General features: G+C 39.5%; 2 protein-coding genes across 2 annotated transcripts; one reads left to right on the forward strand and one right to left on the reverse strand.

Annotated features, from left to right (window-relative positions):
* The first annotated feature begins 731 nt into the window (after positions 1 to 731).
* Positions 732 to 7,631, forward strand: prrt4a (proline rich transmembrane protein 4a). Its single transcript, XM_047351050.1, has 3 exons — positions 732 to 862; positions 1,069 to 1,945; positions 4,963 to 7,631. The coding sequence occupies exons 2-3, from the start codon at positions 1,159 to 1,161 to the stop codon at positions 7,056 to 7,058; spliced, it is 2,883 nt and encodes a 960-aa protein (XP_047207006.1). The 5' UTR covers positions 732 to 862; positions 1,069 to 1,158; the 3' UTR covers positions 7,059 to 7,631.
* A 38-nt stretch (positions 7,632 to 7,669) lies between these two features.
* LOC124858825 (inosine-5'-monophosphate dehydrogenase 1b-like) lies at positions 7,670 to 22,036 on the reverse strand. Its single transcript, XM_047351064.1, has 16 exons — positions 21,224 to 22,036; positions 20,623 to 20,721; positions 19,862 to 19,910; positions 16,648 to 16,749; positions 14,719 to 14,793; positions 14,362 to 14,568; positions 14,150 to 14,237; positions 13,851 to 14,050; positions 10,697 to 10,787; positions 10,521 to 10,616; positions 10,255 to 10,398; positions 9,897 to 10,038; positions 9,124 to 9,267; positions 8,951 to 9,034; positions 8,715 to 8,731; positions 7,670 to 8,598 (listed from the first exon to the last, which is right to left on the reverse strand). The coding sequence occupies exons 1-16, from the start codon at positions 21,460 to 21,462 to the stop codon at positions 8,495 to 8,497; spliced, it is 1,881 nt and encodes a 626-aa protein (XP_047207020.1). The 5' UTR covers positions 21,463 to 22,036; the 3' UTR covers positions 7,670 to 8,494.

Genomic DNA, 22,036 nt, shown 5'->3' on the forward strand with positions numbered 1-22,036 from the left:
ATGATGCTCACGCCACAGAATCTTTCAACATGCTGAGCTTCTGATCCATTTCTGGCTAATGAAGCACAAGGTAAATATGCAATAGCATGATGGGCCATAAGTGCAAGTGTATGTACTTCAAGCTTACTTTGATAATCAATAACATAGGCATGCATCCTTTCTTCATGTGATAGCTAAAAAACAACAACAAATTAAGTTAAATTAAATAGATTAATTATTGTTCAAACTGCTTTATTGAATTAGAAGTTAAACTGTGTAAACAACAAACTCATTGCTGAGAGATTTGTTTTTTGAGTAAATGAACTGGGCAAATAGATGTTTTCTGCACATGTGCACACCAGTGTTTTCTATCATGAATTATGAATGCATGTTTTTGAACTAAATATATAAATAAATAAATCCTTTACATATGTTCATATTTCAGTTATTTCATGCAGCTCCTGTGAATTATGCTCAACCATTTTTTAAGGAACATATCTTTTAAACTGAGGATGCCAGAGGGTTGGCTAAAGCACATGCTAAGGATCTTATCTCATGTTTGTGTCTTTCCTTTTACTTGAACTCTCTTTACTCAGCAGGATTATAGTCCCTGAATCCAAAAAAGGAGACAATACTCATCTAGATGCTGCTGCAAACAGTCTCACTGTCAGACCTGTCCAGCAGCAGCATGTGGGAGGGTGGGGGTTGGCCATAGGAGGAGGGGTCTGTCCTATGTGTCGACTGGCTGATGAAGAGAAGAGGAGCGCAGCACAGTGAGTATGAAAAGACACAGAGTGCTGCGCAGACAGAGACTGCAAATATGAAGCAGCACAGAACAATTTATATGCTTGAAAAGGCTGCAGCAGAACTGACCACTGATGAGGTAAGAAAGCTAAAATTTTAATGATTCCAAGAAAAACAGCAGTGCATTTTAAAATATACTTATGTTTAAAGATTTCTACTTTGTAATCTTACAGTGTTTATAACCCACATGCAGCAGTTTATTCTATTTTAATGCAAATACCTTATGATTCACAGTATGTGAAGAGTGCAATCACTGTGCTCATTTGTCTTCCAATTCTATTCCAGGTTTGTCACAAATTGAATCCTTGGAATTCTAATATTTATGATCCAAACATGCAAACAGACAAAGTTCAGTGAAGCTTGCAGACCCTCAGCATGGGATCTTTGTGGAATATTTATCTTCTTTTCCCCCTTTCATTCCCTCTCTCACTTCACGCTGCTGCTTTTACTGAAGAAAACGCCAAAGATAGACAAGAGACAGACAACGACAGAGCGATGCGGTTTCTTACACAGCCTGTACAGAAACCTCACCAATCAAGTTTAGCACAAGAGAGTTTTATGTTTAGATCTGAGAATGTTGAGTTCCCAAGTCACCCCTTGAGTTGGCCTTTATCATCATCTGAGGACTTGGACAGGCAAGGTGTTATTGGTGAATACAGTGACATTCAGGAGGGCACAGAGACATCTCTTTTATATCATTATGATGGAGGACTCACATCAAGACCTTTAGACATTCTGACAGAGGATACCACCCTCATGGAGAGTGCGCAAACATCTAGATCTTCATCAGGAAAAGCTCCATATAATCCTACAAAGAAACAAACATTTAATTTTCTGTCAACTGATGAAAGCAGAGCGTCCACAGAGCATCCTGCACAAATCAGACAGAATGAGCCAACATTGCAAAATGAAATTTCTGATATCCATTTTGCTTCGCCTTTTTCTGATTCCCTTTCATCACCCATACTTAATTGGAACTCAACCTCATCGCCATTTATTGGACCAAATAACAACCCTGAGCAACAAACTCCATCACCAACTATAAACAATGAGGGATGGACTAAAGGCATTCCTATTTCTACACAGGGGAAACAAAATGGGACAAATCCTATTTCAGATACTATTTTAATCAGAGAAACAGTCAGCACAGACGGAACCAGAGGTAAGAGTCATGTCTTAAGTTCACAGGAAAGAGATTTTTCAGATTTGGAGTTAATACTTGTAATATTTGGCCTTTTTATGAATAGTAGAGCTTTAAAGTGGAGCACATTGCATCTGACAAAAGAATCTGTGTGTCACTGCAGCATTTTCGCTACAGATGTTTAGCATCTTTTTGCAGTCATTTCAAACCATTGGTCTTTTACTCTCTTTAGAGATGTCTAACCAATGTCACTTTTTGCTGCCTTACTTTCTCAGTCTTTTCATCGCATATTCATTCCCTAATCTTTCATTGTCCCAAAATAACTGCATTCATAATATGTGCCATGTTAAACACCGCATGATCAGATGCCACATACCGTTATTTACTGTACTCACTCACAGTGGCATTGTCAAGGGATTTTTGATTCCACAAGCAGAACTGAATAAGAATATAGGATGCATTTCATTTTCTAATCAGCCGGTTGGGTCACCTGGTTCACACAGGTTTGTATTATAACCATTATTTCAGTAAACACTAAGACAGATATTTATCACCTTATCCAAAAAAATAATCAGCTATAGTTAATTAAGGACCCAACCAGATTCTCATAGCAGAGCACATCTTCACCGTTCATAACTTCATCCCAAAAAGAAAACAGTAATCAGGTCAATCCTGGCTAATCAACAAATCACTCTCCCTCAGTCACATTCACATGAACACCAATGCACACAACTTGCTCTTGCTCCCATTTCTCTCTGTGTGACCCACTTAGAGCTTCCCAGTTACAAGCCTGCTCTGTTTTATTATGGATTAACTTCACACATACACTGACTGTTCAGTCCTGGTCTCATTTTTTAAATCCAAACATTTGGATTTAAAGACTGCTGGCCTGAGTTGCCAGTTTTACAAATTTGATTGATATAATCGTTTTGTTGTTATTCACAGACAACCAAGAAAATGAGGTTTTGTTTTTACATACAGCAATGTTTCAGAACAGTATCCTACTCGCAAAAGCAACGTTCTTCAAATAACATTCCAGGAATTTTTTAGGCTCTCATCTGTCGAAACCATTATTACATTTTAGTTTTCTTACCTCTTACCTTTTGCTTGCAAAATATGTAGGGATGTATGAGGGTGCCAATGTTGTGATTATGAATCTGAGAATATTATTTAATATTAATATTTTGTCAAATAATATTTCAGTCTGTTAAGGGTTGTCCTGTGAATACCAGCTCAGTAAGGCGGTGGTATTAGGACAAAATAGAAAGGTGTGAGACGAGCTCTGACATTACTGAACAGCAAAACTCTGCACACATGGAATGAATTCACACAATTTCTTAAAATACAAGAATTTATTAACAAAAATAAGTCAACTCAAAGTCAAACATATTTCAATCAACAAACTCTTTACTATGCTAAAACAATCCAACTAAACTACAAAGCAGAATTAAAGAATAAGGAAGACTAATTGGCTATGTACAATATAAACAAGTTGATTAAAGATACTTGAAAACCATGAGCAAAAGAGTGATGCAACATTCTGTCCATTCTTTCCGCTGACCACACTGCACGTTACCACGGTGATGCGGTCCTCCTTCCGATCGGGAATACAGTTTGTTTCTGCAGGCCTCAGAGAGAAAGTCAAGCTAGGCTTGTAGCTTAATTCCCGTTAATGAATCTACCGGATACACAGACAGTGATTCATTTGTACTTATCTTAGTGCATATGATCGATGATCGTATGACACTCTCGGATCCAGTTGAAGAGTTTATGTCTTTTTGCAAGCAAAGAGACATTAGCACGCTGGGCCTCCCCTATCCCGATGATCACCGGTGTGGAAGAGATCGGACCATTGGAAAGGGGGTGCTTTTATACAGCCAGTGGCATCATGGGAAGTCCGCTGCTACCTCCCCTTTCCTCAGATGCTGGAAGTCGGTTAAATGCAATTTGTTTTGAAAATTCCAGAAAAGTTTGTACCGGAGTTTTAATGTTGTTTCCATGGCTGTGGGTCCCAACAACAAGCTTTTTGTGGTCAAAAAGCATTCATTGTGGCTTAATTAAATTTAGCAAATAAGAGTTGGTCAGCATTCTTTCACAGCAATGCAAAAGCTGTATTACCTGTGATCACAAATGCTTGGTGACAATTGTTGCCACTAAAGGGTGGTATAAGCAGTTATTAGATTTAGGGAACGGTTACCTTTTCACATAGCATCAGGCTGGTGTAGATAGCTTTCAATCCTTTTACAAATTAAATTATCATTTGAAAACTGCTTTACTCAGGTTATCTTTATCCAATATTAAAATCTGACTGATGATGTAAAACATTTAAGTGTGTCAAAAACACAGAAACAGAAGAAACCTGTGAGAGGGCAAACACTTTTTCACAACACTGCAAGTATTGACTATTGTTATGAGCCCTAGATATTTAAGTGGACGCCTTGCTCAGTGTATGCTGGCGATTCTTATTTTGAAGTAAAAAAGTAAGAAGTACTTCTTGAGCTGTGTTGACAGAGTTGCCTAAAAAGGATGACTCCTTGGGCAGGCTGGCAAAACCTGGTTGCAAAACCGATAAGTATCCTTCACCCCTCCTCAATCATTTGGCATTAAATAAACACTTACAGAGCAACTAGATATCAACTGTTTGTAAGCTCTGCTCCAAAACTAAACTAGAGGACTGTATTTGCTCAGCTCTAACTGAAAATCTAAAATACTAAAACCTGATCAAACCTGGAAAATTCTACACTGGGCAGTGATTTTTAAAAACATAGTTTACGATTTATGAAACCTTTATTTAGTTAGTACAAGCAAAGATAACATTTTCAATTTATTTTGGCGCTGAGACCACTTTTATTTTATTTTACAGGGATTAAAAATTCTTTTTAACAAACAATTTCAAAAATGTTGCTAAAATCTTGTCTCATTCTCATGACCCAAATATAGTGTATGGTCTAATCTTGTGAGTTCCATATGTAGTTAAATCTCTGAGAAAGTAATAAGTGCACAATCTTTCTCTGTTTCACACTGTCTTCTCTTTACAGATGAATCCAAGATCCTAAAGGCCACTGGCTCGCTGTTGCATGAGGGTAACATGGATTTATCCACCACACCCTGTAAAACATCAGATCAGTCCTGGACTCCCACCTACCCAGAGGATTTTACACCAAGTGAACCCTTGCTCCCGTCTCTGGCTCTCAGCCCTTCCCTTTTGGTGCCTCTGTATTCAGACTGGAACTCTGCCTTTGCAACATGGGGATTTGCATGGGAAGCACACATCTATGGTCTGGGATCTGTTTTCACTTTAATTTGTCTAATCTCTGTGGTTTGCCTGTTAGGCTTGCCTCTACGGTGCCCCCCTGGAATTGGATTTTTTATAATGCTGCACTTCTTCATTCTGGCATTTGCAGGGATCCAAGGCTTCGGTTTGCTGTATGATGCTTACAGTTCTCAAGACCGCCTTCCCCTTCTGGTCACTCAGCTGCTCTCAGAATTACCAATGCCCTGTTTGATATCAGCCTTCTCCTTGGCCTTTTTCCTTCTGTCTTTGCATTCACGCAGCTATCTGTCACTCCCACTTGCTATTTCTACCTCATTCTCAGCCTTACCTAAGCCTTGCTTTTTACTGTGTGTGTGCCTGTTGCATTTCATGATCTCACTAGGATGTGTTGGACTCCTCCAGTTCTTCCATAGTCTCCCAACTGTGATCATATTATTCCCTCAGGGTTTGTTTGTCTTCCTAACTATCTTTCTTTCATTCTCCTACCTCGTCTTTTACTGCTTGAAACAAGTAAACACAAAACACATTTACAGGCTGAATGACAATGGAGAGACTGGGGGATCACCAGAAGTGGTACGACCTGTTATTTGCCCTTTTTCCAAAGTAGAAGATTGGAATAGAGCAGCAGGAGCCGGGATAGGAAGTTCATTGTGCTTGTTAGGATGTGGTGGTCTTCAGCTATATGGAATCCTACATGCTCTTGGCTTTGATGGGGTTGCTGGTTTCGGGTTTCAGCCATGGCCTTGGTGGGGCTACCAGATTGGCTGCAGGTTCTGTGAGATTGGAGCGTGTCTCGGTTTGTGCATTATTGGCACACATCCTCTGTTCTGTAACAGCAACTCTGCTCTGCAAACTTTAAGTAAGCCCAGGCCAGGATCCTGGTCCCGTCTATCCTGTAGCTCCCCTTTGAGAGGACACAGTGTCCCCTCACAGGAAGAGGCAAACTCTCCTGCCCTTTCCACTCATGAATCCTGGTCCCAGATTAAGCAGGAAAAGCTGGTGGTCTGTGATGTTGACTCCAAGAAGCAGTCAGAAGCTCTTCCTCTTTGTTCAGTGGTTGACAATCCTGCAATAAAAGTAGATTTGGCAAACAAGTACAGCCTAAGCCAGAGTACTCTACCTTTACATACACCTCAAAACCCACCAAACAAATCTAAAAATGCAGATGAGTTCCAGCTATCAACACTGTATAGTGTAGGTACAGATAGTGACTCAACGGTGGACCTCCGACCCCCATCTCCTATAGACCTGTCCCGCAGTATTGACCAAGCTCTATTTAGTGAGTCTTTATTTTCTCACAGCATTTTTAGTCCGCAAAGACTGTTCCATACTTCCTCAAGTGTTTCATTGAGCTCTCCTGGCCAAGGGACTTTAAACCAAGGGCCCATATGTGTTGGAGAAACTCTATACCGGGCCTCATCTTGTGGAGATGTGGATCAAGAGAATGCCAAGTCCAGTTCCAGAGCTTCTCAACCACAAGGGAGTTTGATGTCTCACAGGAAAGCACCAATGTTAACAGATCAAACGGACTTTGAAAGGAGCATTATGGGTTCAACCCAAGGTTTGTGCAACTATCCAAAACAATCTGGAAAGTTGCGTTCAAATTCGTGGACAAACAGGGGGCAAAATATTGCCCAGAGCAGCTTTCCAAGAGGAATACCCTCTCTGTCTTATCACAGGAGATACAGAACCCTGAGCTTGGCCTCCCAAAACAGTCAGGGCTCTGATCGGATAGCAGCGACTAAGCACCTTAGTGAAAGCAAACAACTTGAATGGGATATTGCTGTACAAGCCGAGTTTGTTAATGTGTGCAAACAAATTGATGCCCTGAGTATGTGCAGTGACACCATTGAATTGTAAAAGATTTACAATAACACATAATGTTAATAGTGTACATTTTACTATTCCTCTCACATGCAGTATTTCCATTACCATAGGTCAGAAAGCAGATTCACACTAGAGATTCTAAGAGATATTGCAGTAAATATAGGAAGAAACATTTCAGTACTACTTTCTTTAAAATATATTTGTATTTGACATAATGTAGTGTATATTCCCAGCCTTAATCATCAAACAGTCCTTTGTCTGCAAACATACAGATTAGAGGTACATTATGGTATTGTACTGACTATCTGTAAACAACAAAACAACTTTTAACTGAAGCAGAATTAAATGTTTTCTTATTTATATCCCAAAATACATAAAACTTTACAATAAAGCCTGAATATTCACTTAAAAAAACTTTTATTTTGCTATTTACAACCAAATTAAAAAAGTATGTTTTATTTAGATGAAAATTAAAACAATGTTGCCAAAATGTCAGTGGGAACAACAGATAAATAAAGTCAACTGGATTTAGAGTTGCACACATCTCATTAATAGATTAGTAATAGATACTTGAAAGTGTATATATGGTAGCAAAAATATTAACTACCAGATTGAAAAAAAACTTAAAGTAGTCAACTAATGAATACATTTTAAAATAGTTTATTGGTCAAAATAAATAAAACAATATAAACTGACCAGGTGAGATTGCTGTATTGTGTCAATAACCAGATTTCAGTGTTTTTAAAGTGTGCTTTCTTTTTAACACTGCTCCTGACAATACAAAACATCAAGTATTATCATTCTAACAATTAAACTTTGTAAATGATAGACTTTGGTCGATGTTGTATAGTTGATGCAAATGAGGGAAAAATTAAAGGTGAGACTACCGCATATTGACCCTAGAAAACACTTTCTTACAAGTATGTTTATTTGAACTCTGTGCTTAGCTTTAGTATCTTTCTACAAAAGAGTTGCACATAGCTCTTAGATTAAATTCAAGGTGGTGACAGAGTCCAGCATTTGAAATACAAAATTTGCCTATTGTGATTAACACACTATGTGTATATCTTCAGGTCTATACAATTTGTCCAAAAAAGTAATATCCAGTGACCATACAATCATTTTGACATTGATACATTCTGAGATTAAAGTCCCTGTAAATTAAAGGGAACTGACTCAGGAAAAACTGCTTTTTAGCTGTACCTTGTTTGAAAGAGCAGAACCAAATGACTATTCATTAGCAGTAATAAGTCTTCCTAAAGCATTTCATGGCTTGTGTTGTGTGTGGAAAGAATCCAACAGAATAGAGTTAAAATCATGTACAGCCCTCTACCTTTGCAAATACATAAGAAAGGTGGAGTTCACTTGATGATCCATGTGTCCATTGGTTTTTCTGCCTGTCTTCTAAGACCTTGATCTTAGAGAGCAATTTGTTAAGGTGCGATATCAACTTGGTGGCAATCATCTATTCACATGAGTCCATTGCATCGGCTCATAGCAGCCGGGGTCGGGACATTAGGTCCTGATCGTGTGTTTCCTCGTCCACCAGCCTCAATGAGGCCACTTCTTGTAACTACAATTGGAATTGGAAAAAATTTTTAACTAAATCATACATTTTATTAATAAAAGGGCTATCATCAGCAGGGATTAGTCACAGACTGATGAAGATGACAGTAAGCAAGTACTTACATGGCACAAAAGAATATCTAACATGATAGCATGAAGAAGAAAAATAAGCAGAACAAGTTATCATTTTGATGTAACAGCTAAATTGCATTCAATGTCACAAAGAAAACTGTTATACAGACAAAAACTATGTAAGGCGACAAGGGGAAATAGTTTATGAAAGTTAATACTAAATCATAAGTGCCACATCGATGAAGTTGAAATGTAAAAGAGGTATAAAGTTCATGGGTCATGCTTACGAGTGAAGCCCATGAACTCCCCCCTCCATCTGAGCAGACATGGTTCTCTTCTCAAACTTCAACTCTCCTGAATACATCATTGACCTGGAACCCGACACACACAGTCTAAACTTACTAAAGAGTTCAAACTACTAAAAACTGAAATAAATGTATGCACAAGTATTTATAAAGACCTTAAAATGGACAAACTTCTGGCCCCAATGTCCTGACAGCCATGCTGTATTCCAGCAATGAGGTAAGGAACAAACTTTTGGACAGACCCTTTATCTTGAACTGATCCTGCAACCCCTTGAGCCACCTTCACCTTATCTCCCTCACTGGACAAATTGAAGCCACACAGAGAAAACATACAAAAAATATACTTTTTTCAGTACGGTATTAAAGAGTAGAAAAATAATTGTCACACTAGTTTTGTTTCTGTCCCAGTGTTGCCCATGTCGAGTATCCATGGCATGTCAAAGCTGAGGCACTCATGCAGTGGAATTTTTCAATATACCCAAATAAAATCCGTGCCCTGGGTTAGCTGTGTTTATGTGTTTGTATGTAGGTTTTAGTGTTAAGTAGGATGGTGGGGTTTGAACATCTTTACCAATGGCATCATGTCTTTCAATGCCATTAAATGAATGTCTGCTATGCAGTAATGTGCTGGGGTTATTAAACCTTTAAAAGAATGGCTGTTGGTCATTTTAAATAATACTCTTATTTTCTGTGGCAGCACCCATTCTGCTTTAATGCATAACATCGGTGGAAATTCAGTTTCTAATGTGTTGTCTTTTTTTCATCCTCTGTAACAATTAAGTAACAATATCTTTGTTGAGAAAAAATCTGTTCTTCTTTAAATCTGGTTGCTTAAAGATATTAAGAGGCTTTGTCCTACAGGCACCACAAGGAGGCCAAAGCCCCATCAGGCACCTAACACCCACACCAAGGCTATAATTATTTATACCTAAAGTAACGCTTTTGACTGTTATCCTTCTCCATGGCATCCAAGGAGCCCATTCCTCTGTATTTCTTGAGGCGCACACCATCTGAGAAGAAATATTCTCCTGGAGCCTCAGTAGTTGCTGCTAACAAAGACCCCATCATCACTGACGACAGAAAAGATTGGACAACAATTTGGGATGAAGTGTTTGCAGCATTTGGCAAGAATCATAAAAGCCAAAACTTCCAAAAAGTCCAAAATGAGACCTTTTTTTGCTAAATGTAATTACAGTTAAAAGCTTCTGTGGCAAGAGGGGTACAATTGTTACTTCTTCATTAAACCAAAAGAAAGTGGCACATTTAGGACTCCTGCCCATTTCTACCTGTAGACGCTCCCAGGGCAAGAGCTTTCACCACATGCCCTACAGTCTGAATGCCTCCATCAGCGATTACCGGTACTCCGAAGCGTCTGGCATACTCTGCAACTTTGTAAACAGATGTACCTTGGGGTCGTCCACATGCCATTACTGAGGAAGACATAAACAACATGAAACTGAAACATACAAGAGAAAAAAAATATTTTCTGTACAAATGTATGTCCAAAACACTGTGTTTTGTGGTTTGGACAAATATTCAGCTATATTTATACCCTCCTGGGTAATGCAGATAGAGCCACAGCCCATCCCCACCCTCAGCGCATCCACACCAGCATCTATGAGATTTTTAGCCTGAGCAGCTGTCACCACTAGAGAGAGACAGAGGAACAAAAAAGAGCTGAAAGTAGAAAGTGTGGTCAAAGTCATTTAATACAGAAAGTACACTCACCATTTCCTCCAATCACTTGTAGATCAGGATACTTCTGTTTAATGTAGTTAATCATGCTGATCTGAAACACTGAGTTTCCCTGAGATGAGTCCTGCAATTAGATGGATTCAGTGAGACAAAACAGCTTATTTATTATCACGCGATGTTTTAATCTTTTTTATAGTTGTAAATAAAACCCAGAAAACATTTACCATTAAGAATACAGATGTTTCATTTGTTATAATTTTATTAGAATCCAAGGAGAATTGAATAATTCATCAATGAGCATATGAAAATTAACTTCTGATAAATATAATTGTAGTAAAGGCAGGATGAATAATGGTCACCCTGGGACTTCATGGAGGCAGGATGAGAAGACAACCTCCAGAGATGGTGACCTGCAGTTAATGTACTGGTGAAATGTTTAGTCCATTCAAACATGAAGTGGTTCTCATAATTCACAACGGTTTGGAATTTAACAGTTTGTCTTTTTTTGTGTGCATTTGTAAATATTCTGGTCGAAATGCTATGATACATTGCATGATGACAGTGTGAAGTAATAAATAAGTGAAACATTTAAGATATAAATTATATTTGTTTAAATTATCGACTATGTTGTATAGGTATTATGGTTGCTAATAAGAGGTTTTCAATACTCCAAACATATATTATGTGTTGCAAAAACATAAAATATCATACAATTAGTTTTAGATCCCTGCTTTTGCTTTTTGGAGTATGCCAAATACATTTAAAAAGGGATCATGTATTTTATACTGAATGAATGTGAACTTAATAAACTTATTGTCTAATTTTCATAAATCATAGCAGTATTTGGTTTTTTCCTATTTTTATGCAAAATGAATGAGTAGTCAAATTAAACATGAGTGATAAACCTAAAGGGAAAAAAAATTAAATAAGGTGCGGCAGTAATGATAATAGTGATGAATTAAAATAGGTAAATAAATGATAGTCATAACAGAAAAGGGGGAAGGCTGAAGTATCGACATATAAATACTTCTATACACTCATTAACGCAAATTTCTAATCAGCCAATCACATGGCAGCAGCTCAATGCATTTAGGCATGTAGACATGGGGTATGTCCCAATTCAGGGGCTGGATCCTTCGAAGGCCATATTTATAGGCCAATTACGTCACAGCATGGCGACGAAGGCTGTCCCAATTCGGGAATCCTTCCAAGACTCCTTCAAATGCGGCCACCAAATGTGTCCTTTTGCCCGATTTGAAGGATGGGTCGTGAGTATCCTTCGCGGCCCATCATTTCCCATGATTCATTGCGGGTTGAAGCACATTGGTCAAGCAGGGACAGCCATGGCAGACCACAACGGCAAAAGCTGTGAGTAAATTGTCGAAAATTACACTTTCTGTGACACAAATGAACTTCTACAATGTTTTTAGTGCGGGAATATAACTGTGTAGACGTGAAATATCTGCTTGATTTATCAAGACATCGCTTAATTTCAAACGTGCTCCGACATGTTCGGAGTTTTCCGCTCCAGCCGTAGTAACTGCCGGTTTGCCTCACCAGCCTTCCCGGCGGTGAGGCCAGACCGCCCCAATTCAGAGCTGCTCACTTCTGGCCTCCGTGGTTTTAGCATACGACGAAGGACCCAGCCCACGTAGACCGGGTCCTTCAAAGGATCCAGTTCCTGAATTTGGACATACCCATGGTCATGACAATCTGCTGCAGTTCAAACCGAGCATCAGAATGGGGAAGAAAGGTGATTTAAGTGACTTTGAACGTGGCATGGTTGTTAGTGCCAGACGGGCTGGTCTGAGTATTTCAGAAACTGCTGAACTACTGGGATTTTCATGCACAACCATCTCTAGGGTTTATAGAGAATTGTCCGAAAAAGAGAAAATATCAAGTGAGCAGCAGTTCTGTGGGCGCAAATGCCTTGTTGATGCCAGAGGTCAGAGGAGAATGGCCAGACTGATTCGAGCTGATAGAAAGGCAACAGTAACTCAAACAACCACTCATTACAACCAAGGCATGCAGAAGAACATCTCTGAACGCACAACACGTCGAACCTTGAGGCGGATGGTCTAGAGCAGCAGAGGACCACACCGGGTGCCACTTCTGTCACCTAAGAACAGGTAACTGAGGCTTCAATTCGAACAGGCTCACCAAAATTGGACAATAGAAGATTGGAAAAACGTTGCCTGGTCTGATGAGTCTCGATTTCTGCTGCGACATTCAGATGGTAGGGTCAGAATTTGGCGTCAACAACATGAAAGCATGGATCCATCCTGCCTTGTATCAACGGTTCAGGCTTGTGGTGGTGGTGTAATGGTGTGGGGGATATTTTCTTGGCACACTTTGGGCCCCTTAGTACCAATTGAGCATCGTGTCAACGCCACAGCCTACCTGATCATTGTTGCTGACCATGTCCATCCCTTTATGACCACAGTGTAGCCATCTTCTGATGGTTACTTCCAGCAGGATAACGCACCATGTCATAAAACACGAATCAACTGGAACTGGTTTCTTGAACATGACAATGAGTTCACTGTACTCAAATGGCCTCCACAGTCACTAGATCTCAATCCAATAGAGCACCTTTGGGATGTGGTGGAACGGGAGATTTGCATCATGGATGTGCAGCCGACCAATCTGCAGCATCTGTGTGATGCTATCATGTCAATATGGACCAAACTCTCTAAGGAATGTTTCCAGTACCTTGTTGAATCTATGTCACAAAGGGTTAAGGCAGTTCTGAAGGCAAAAGGGGGTCCAACTCGGTACTAGCAAGGTGTAGCTGATAAAGTGGCCGGTGAGTGTATGTTTCATAATAAATACAAAATATTTAGATTGACCTACTTTGAAACCGAAAGTGAAAACAGAAAACTAGACAAATTGTTTACACATCAGTTAGTGGTTCAGATATTGTGTTATCTTTATTTACCTTTACTCCTTCGCATTCATGCAGATACTTAAATATAATTAGGTAGCCCTCTCAAGTGCTACAATAAATGTGCCACCATTTGTGAGTTTACCCTAACAAATATTCAGTCAATCATCCATATTTTATAGTTGGTCAATCTTTGTAGGGGTTGGCTGGTGCCTATCTGTGGTCAGTAGGTGAAAAGCTTACTACAGCCTGAAAAAACTACAGCTCTAACAATAACTGAACCATATAATATTCAAGACTCACCAAAACTACTACATCCACTCCAGCCTGCACAAGGAGCTCTAGTCTGTATTTGTCGTCCTCCCTGGTACCAACGGCAGCTCCACACAGCAGCTGTTTACGAGAGTCCTTGGAAGCCAGAGGATAATCTCTGTTCTTCTTCAGGTCAGTTCTTGCTATGATGGAAATAAGCTCGTCGTTGTCATTTACAATGGGAAGTTTACCTGAAAGAGTGAGATTTTAAAATCAATAAAAGAAATTGATATGGCTTTCTAAATCCCACTTGTTGTCTTCTCAACAGCAGGACCTTTGAAAAGAGATACCTTTCTTGCTTCGCTGCAGTATGTCATTAGCCTCTTTCAGAGTGACTCCAGCTGGCGCAACAACTAGGTCTTCCCTCTTTGTCATGGCCTGTATCAGAAAATATTTGAACTGTCAACAGTAATTAATACACCTTTAGATAACTTCCTGATGCCTATAACATGATGTGCTTACAAGCAGAATTTCTCCCCAGTCACAACAACTCTACACTCACCTCTTCCAGAAATTTTTCATTATCCTTCTCGGACAAAAAGTCTATATCTCTGGAGGTCACAATGCCAACCAGCTTGCTGCCCATCTTGCCTGTTTCCGTCACTGGGATCCCAGAGAAACCATGTTGTCTCTTAGCTTCAAACACATCCCCCACTCTGTGATGAGGACTCATTACCACTGGGTCTGTGATGAAACCTTGCTCAAATTTCTGACAAAAACAAACAAATTCGCATTTATTGACAGAGTAGCTTTATTCCCGTCTGTTTCATAAACAATTTTTTTGATCAACCAAAGCCATAGTTTCACAGATATATTTTGTCTTAATATTGGAAATTCAAGACTTATTTTCTCATTTTACCTTGACTCTTCGCACCTCATTGGCCTGGAATTCAGCAGTGCAGTTGTGATGAATTATTCCAATCCCACCCATCAGCTACCACCACCCAAATAGAAACAACAAAAAGTAAATTCCCTGTTAGATAACACTCAAAAATGTATATATATCAGTAGGCAGGTGAAGAGCATGTTTTATGTAGAGCTGCAATGACCAGATCTGGCCCTCAAGGGTCTGTGTCATGCATGTTTTAAGTGGATCTCAGACACAGTTGATTTAAGAGGTGGAATTTCTTTAAGTCTTCACGTTCTGCGGAGGCAAATAACAGGCTGATTTAAATTATGCAAATCTAAAACAAGACATCTTTAAGATTCGGTATTGGACACCACCAAAAATTATGTACAGATGCATCTCAGTAAAAAGGAACAAGGATTTCAGTAATTGGATTCAGAAAGTGAAACTCACATAATATATGGATTCATTACACACAGGGATATATTTCAAGTGTTTATTTCTGTTAATTTTGGTGATTATGGCTTTTATCTAATGAAAACACAAAATTCAGTTTCTCAGAAAAGTTCTGTTTTACATAAGAACAAAAAAGATTTTTAAACAGAAAAGATTGTTTGCTATAAAGTCAACATATTGCACAGTAGGGCACTAGATTCTTGGTTAGGGAGTCTTTAGCTTGAATAACTGCATTAATGTGACATGGCAAGGAGGTGATCAGCCTTTGGCATTGCTTAGGAAGCCCAGATTTATTCAATAGTGGCCTTCAGCTCATCTGCATTATTGGGTTTAATATCTCCCATCTTCCTCTTACCAATTTCTGTTTGAGATTTAGGTCAGGAAAATGTGCCAATCAAACACAGTAATACTAAGGTCATCAAACCAGATACTGGTACTTTTTGATATGTGGGTCCTCCTTAATTAAATCAGCATCTACAATAAGGGTTGTCAGCCGAGGGAAGCACAAAGTTTTCTAAAACTTCCTGGAAGATTGCTGTGCTGACCTTAGATTTGATAATCTCGAGCAACTTGGATTCTGTGCCTCTTCACTCTCCCATCACACTTTGGGACATTGATTTCCAAATTAAATGCAAAATTAGCTTTAACTAAAAAAGAATAATTGGGACCAATGAGCAGCAGTCCAGTTCCTTTTCCAGTTATAACCCGTATTCTAGATATCTGTGTGTGCTGGGTCTTGACTCTACAGTACACCTTGGGAATCTGAACCCCAAGTCTTAAGTGGGCTTTGCTACACAATCATCTCAAGACTGTAGTTTTTCCTGTTTCCAGTGCACCTTTTTCGACTACATGTTTTTCCTGCACTCTTTAATACCCATTGATAGAAATCTGTGAATAGCCAACTTCTAAAGCAGAACTGAAATATTGTGGGTTTGGCCATAATATTATCTCAACGTGGTATTTCTGCATCAAAAATCATCCATCCATTGTCTATACCTGTTTATCTTTATAACGTCATGGTGGGGGGTAGGGCTGGTGCCTATCTCCAGCTGTCATTGGGCAAGGTAAACCCTAACAATTTAGAGTCATGTTTTTTGGACGGTGGGACAAAGCCAGAGTACCTGGAGAGAACTGACACATGAACAAAAACATGCGAACATGCAGAAAAACTCCAAGCCAGGATTTGAACCAGGCACCATCTTGCTGCAAGGCAACAGTGCTACCAACTGCCCCACTGTGCAACAAATCCACCCAGTAAAAAAATTATTTAATGTTAAGATTTTCTGAAAAAAAGGAATTTTAGATTTTCATTTGCTGTAAGACTAATGACAATTTATGCTTAAAATACTTTGTGTGAAATTATTTCATATAGTGTGAGCTTAACTTTTCAAACCGAATCACTGAAATATTTTTTTTTTAACTGATGTCTGAATGTGTTGAGATATACCTGCATGCACAGTGCATCTGTTTAGAGAATATACTCACTGCCATGGCGATGGCCATGGACGACTCAGTCACCGTATCCATGGGAGATGAAATGAGAGGTGTCTTCAGGGTGATCTTTTTTGTCAGTGCAGAGGTCAGATCCTTTAAAATAAAATTTCTGAATGAAAATTTCACTTAATGACACTTTTCAAAGCTGCAATGCAATAAGCCTAAAAGCCTGTGTGGACCCATTAAAGGCTTATTTGCAGGGTTTAGTACCTAAGTGCTGATGTGTGTTTGTGTGTTTTGAACACCTGCTAACAGGCAACCACCCATGTGACCAGGCATGAAATTAATTATTGTAGGGCAAGGGAAATAAATAACCACGTGTTAATTTTTTGGGACTAAAAATCTCAAAATCCTCTAAACAGATGCAGAAATCTGTTTGAATAAAGTCCAATTTAAGTAGTTTAGGTATATTTATATTAGTTTTAGCCAGGAAATCTTTTCTTGCAATTTCAGGGCCTAAAAAGGGCTGTTTTGAGAGAGACTGTAGCAGTTACCTGGCTGCTAAGATGCATACAGCACTCAAAAACAGTGCTTTGCAAAGGTATTCATAAGACTTTTCCACATTTTGTCATGCTTCAAACTGAATTCTCAGTTTTTTATTAACATTTTTTGGAAGACCAAAAAAACTAGATCATAATTGAAAGAGGAAAGGAGAAGATATGATGATTATTTTCTTTTTTGTTTCCAACAGAAGTCTATGTGTTCTGTGTGTGTGTGTGTGTGTGTGTGTGTGCATTCAGCATGCCTCAGTCAATGCTTTGTAAAACCCATTTCAATGTGACTACATCTACAACCCTTTGGGGGTATGTCTTGATCAGGTTTGCACTTTAAAGATTTAAATATTTGCCAATTCTGCTATCCAAAATTCCTCAAGCACAATAAAATCAGTTTTTATTGTTATCCACAGATTCTAAATTACATTTAGTTCTGGACTTTGACTGGGCCATTCTAACACATTAGTATTATATAGTAGTGGTATATAGTATATCTATTGTAGCTCTGGGTGTATGTTTGGGTCATTATCCTGCTGGAAGGTGACCGTCTGCCTCAGTCTCAATTCTTTGGTACCTGTAACAGTTTTTCTTCAAGGATTGCCTGGTTTTAGCTTCACCCATCTTCCCATCAACTCTAATAAACTTTGTTTATCCTGCTGACAAAAAGTGTCCCTAAAGCATAATGCTGCCACCACAATGTTTCACCATGCGAAAGGTAGTATGCATTGTTCACCACAAAAAGTGTTTTGCATTTGGGCCTAAAAGTTTATCTCTGGTCTCATCTGACCAGAGCAACTTCTTCCACAGGTTTGTGACAAACTGCAAATGGGACTTCTTGTGGCTTTCTTTTAACAATTGCTTTTTTCTTGCCACTTTTCTATAAAGGCCAGATTTTCGGAGTGCAAGATTAATAGTTATTATTTCAGTCAATTCATTCACCTGAGCTGTGGATGTCGGTTGGTTTAGGAAGATGGCCATATTTACTAATAAACCTCTGAGGCCAACTGTATTCATACCAGGACATACAGGGGATGGACAATGAAACTGAAACACCTGTCATTTTAGTGTGGGAGGTTTCATGGCTAAATTGGACCAGCCTGGTAGCCAGTCTTCATTGATTGCACATTGCACCAGTAAGAGCAGAGTGTGAAGGTTCAATTAGCAGGGTAAGAGCACAGTCAGTCAGTCATTTTTCTACCGCTTATTCCATAGTAGGTCGCGGGGGAGCTGGTGTTTTGCTCAAAATATTGAAATGCACACAACATTATGGGTGACATACCAGAGTTCAAAAGAGGTCAATTTGTTGGTGCACGTCTTGCTGGCGCATCTGTGACCAAGACAGCAAGTCTTTGTGATGTATCAAGAGCCACGGTATCCAGGGTAATGTCAGCATACCACCAAGAAGGATGAACCACATCCAACAGGATTAACTGTGGACGCAAGAGGAAGCTGTCTGAAAGGGATGTTCGGGTGATAACCCGGATTGTATCCAAAAAACATAAAACCACGGCTGCCCAAATCACGGCAGAATTAAATGTGCACCTCAACTCTCCTGTTTCCACCAGAACTGTCCGTTGGGAGCTCCACAGGGTCAATATACACGGCCGGGCTGCTATAGCCAAACCTTTGGTCACTCATGCCAATGCCAAACGTCGGTTTTAATGGTGCAAGGAGCGCAAATCTTGGGCTGTGGACAATGTGAAACATGTATTGTTCTCTGATGAGTCCACCTTTACGGTTTTCCCCACATCCGGGAGAGTTACGGTGTGGAGAAGCCCCAAAGAAGCGTACCACACAGACTGTTGCATGCCCAGAGTGAAGCAAGGGGGTGGATCAGTGATGGTTTGGGCTGCCATATCATGGCATTCCCTTGGCCCAATACTTGTGCTAGATGGGCGCGTCACTGCCAAGGACTACTGAACCATTCTTGAGGACCATGTGCATCCAATGGTTCAAACATTGTATCCTGAAGGCGGTGCCGTGTATCAGGATGACAATGCACCAATACACACAGCAAGACTGGTGAAAGATTGGTTTGATGAACATGAAGTTGAACATCTCCCATAGCCTGCACAGTCACCAGATCTAAATATTATTGAGCCACTTTGGGGTGGTTTGGAGGAGCGAGTCAGGAAACGTTTTCCTCCACCAGTATCACGTAGTGACCTGGCCACTATCCTGCAAGAAGAATGGCTTAAAATCCCTCTGACCACTGTGCAGGACTTGTATATGTCATTCCCAAGATGAATTGAGGCTGTATTGGCCACAAAAGGAGGCCCTACACTATACTAATAAATTATTGTGGTCTAAAACCAGGTGTTTCAGTTTCATTGTCCAACCCCTGTAGATGGACTCTTTTATTTACTAATAAGGTGAACTCTGAAGGCAGCTGATTGGATTGTGTATTATATAGGGGCATCAATTTAAGGGGGCTGAATACACATGAGTGCCAACAAGCTACTCAGATCTTTGTTTGTTAAATATTTTAAAAACCCTGCAACATAATCACTACAATTATGCACTACTTTGTCTTAGTCTGTCATACAAAATCCCACCAAAATACATTGATGTTTATGGTGGTAATGTAACAAAGTATGAAATAGTTTGAGGGGTGTGAATACTTTTGCAAAGTTCCTTAACAAATCAATAAACAGTAAAACAGTACTGCGTTTAATAGGCCATACTTTTAATACTATATATTTAATACTCACCACTTCATCAGAAGTGAAATCTATGAAACCAGGTAGGATAAGAAAATCACTGAAAATGGAAAGAAATCAGATAATAATAAAATATGTAATAAATCTCATTTAAAGTAAGTACAACTTAGCACAATAGCCACTGGAAAACACCATAATAGTTTTATATTTGACAGAAGGGATTTTGGACCTAAATTTATCTTGTTTACCATTTAATGACACCCACTGTAGTTAGACAAGTAAAGATACATTAACTTCAAATTGCTGCAGGTTATAAGTTTATGCAAATTAATTTAACAAAGAATTGACATGCACCATGTGCACCAAACAACAGCTCATGCAACTGTTTATCAGCCATGCATGTCTCATCAATACAAAAAATATGAAAACTGTCTTATGTACTTTCCTTGCAAACTACTGTGAAATAGTTGCCCCCCAGACCCCCACCCCCACACAAACACACTTCCACAAAGGGAACCACCCTGACAATCATTGCCAAACTGACAACCCACCAACACCGTCACACACGCATAAACACACACACAGGCATACTGCTTTTAAATTATGTGATACCACTCACAATCCCTGAAAGTACTATTACTCATTTTAATCCTCCATTTAAAGCCAAAGCGGATGTGTCATCACTGTATGTTTTAACTGTCATGAAAGTCATTGCATAAGTCTGTTTCCTGCAGGTGGAAGTGCTGTGGAAAGCATTTTTTTACAGTTGTCTCAGTAGGTTGGCAGTGTGTATATTTCAATAAAGGTCTTACTTGTATGTCAGCCCGTCTCCAATAGCAAACAGCTGTTGTGCTGTGAGTCCATCCTCAGGAACATAACCAGTTCCTCCGCTGATCAAGTAGTCAGCCATGCTGAAACATGAACACATCAGCTGAACTTATGACCTGTGACATTTTAACAAGCAATAGCTACAACATTCCATGGAATTTTTGAGAAATAAATGCAATTTGAAATTGACAAACTTTAAGGCATTCTTGAATCATTTAATTTCATAGAAATCTGAGTTATTTGATTGATTATAACCTTCTGCTATTAATACCAAATAAAACCTTTCTGTTTTGACCTCTGTGTGGCTCATGGTGTGGCTAGATTCAGGAGTGCAGACAGGAACTGCCATCAAAAGGAGCATATGTCCGTCAATGGAAACTCCTTCTATATACTCATGACGGCAGCACAGCAGGTAAGAGGATTTGGTCTGCTGCCAAGGTTGCCGATAAATAGGCTTGAAAACAAAAGAGGCTGTTGCCAATATTAAGTGAGAATATTTCAATTGCGTGTTAGTCACAAGCTTTTATGGTGCCATGCTTTGAGAGCAATTACTGAAAGTAACGATAACTCAATATGGACACTAACCTCTCTGGTTCATATCCAGCCTGGATTCGTGTGGCGCTGTACCTCTGGGCTGCAGTCTCATGCCCATGTCCATATGACCCCGGGTGGGGATGAGCCAGAAAGGAGTGCTGAGACTGCTCCCCGTCTCTGTTTGAGACACGAGGCCGCGCTGGTTCCATGTCTCCTACAATCCTTCTGTAGTCAATCTGATAATTGTCCCTCTCATTCTCTCCGAAGCGGTCATAGCCATGACCCTCCATCTCTTGGAAATCCAGGTCTTTGACCTCCACACACACACACACACACACACTCCTCTTCAGTCTTTTTGCATACAATTAAAATCACACCGTTGCACTCCAAGTAAACATTGGCTGATCTCATGAGACACGCTCAATGCGTTGTTCAGTTATATGCCCTTATCAACAGGGATGCTGTGATTGCATGTTCACACCAGGAAGTTACTGTAGTTCTTGTTGCCCATTGTTTTGTTCTCTGAGCAGCAGTTAAACCATAATATAAGATCTTCAGGTTTGCAGGGATATACTTGCAGTTTAAGATGACTCGTATAAAAAGCAAAGCAGATGCAGCAACAATAAATTATCCTTTGAAAAATGTTGTCAGCAATCAGGAGAGTTCATAATCCAGTTTGAAAACACTTCTTCATAGAAAACACAAAGGCCATCAAGCAGAGTAAGGAGATTCTAGATGATGTCACCTGTGAGATTTTAGATGATGTATCAGAATTCATAGAACGCTCCTAGGTACAGGCAGTGAGAAAGTTAAGTTGGTCCCAGTCCTGCTTGTTTTCCCTCAAGGTTGAGAGCTTCTCTCCAC

The sequence above is a fragment of the Girardinichthys multiradiatus genome, chromosome 2 (assembly GCF_021462225.1).
Source record: "Girardinichthys multiradiatus isolate DD_20200921_A chromosome 2, DD_fGirMul_XY1, whole genome shotgun sequence".
Lineage (NCBI taxonomy): Eukaryota > Metazoa > Chordata > Actinopteri > Cyprinodontiformes > Goodeidae > Girardinichthys > Girardinichthys multiradiatus.

Coding starts and splice junctions, on each gene's coding strand:
- prrt4a (XM_047351050.1), top strand. CDS start 1,159: ATGGGATCTTTGTGGAATATTTATCTTCTTTTCCCCCTTTCATTCCCT. Junction 1,946..4,962: donor CAGCACAGACGGAACCAGAG/GTAAGAGTCATG, acceptor TTCTCTTTACAG/ATGAATCCAAGATCCTAAAG.
- LOC124858825 (XM_047351064.1), bottom strand. CDS start 21,462: ATGGAGGGTCATGGCTATGACCGCTTCGGAGAGAATGAGAGGGACAAT. Junction 10,617..10,696: donor ACAAGTGATTGGAGGAAATG/GTGAGTGTACTT, acceptor GTCTCTCTCTAG/TGGTGACAGCTGCTCAGGCT. Junction 9,035..9,123: donor AGAAGTTTGTCCATTTTAAG/GTCTTTATAAAT, acceptor GTCGGGTTCCAG/GTCAATGATGTATTCAGGAG.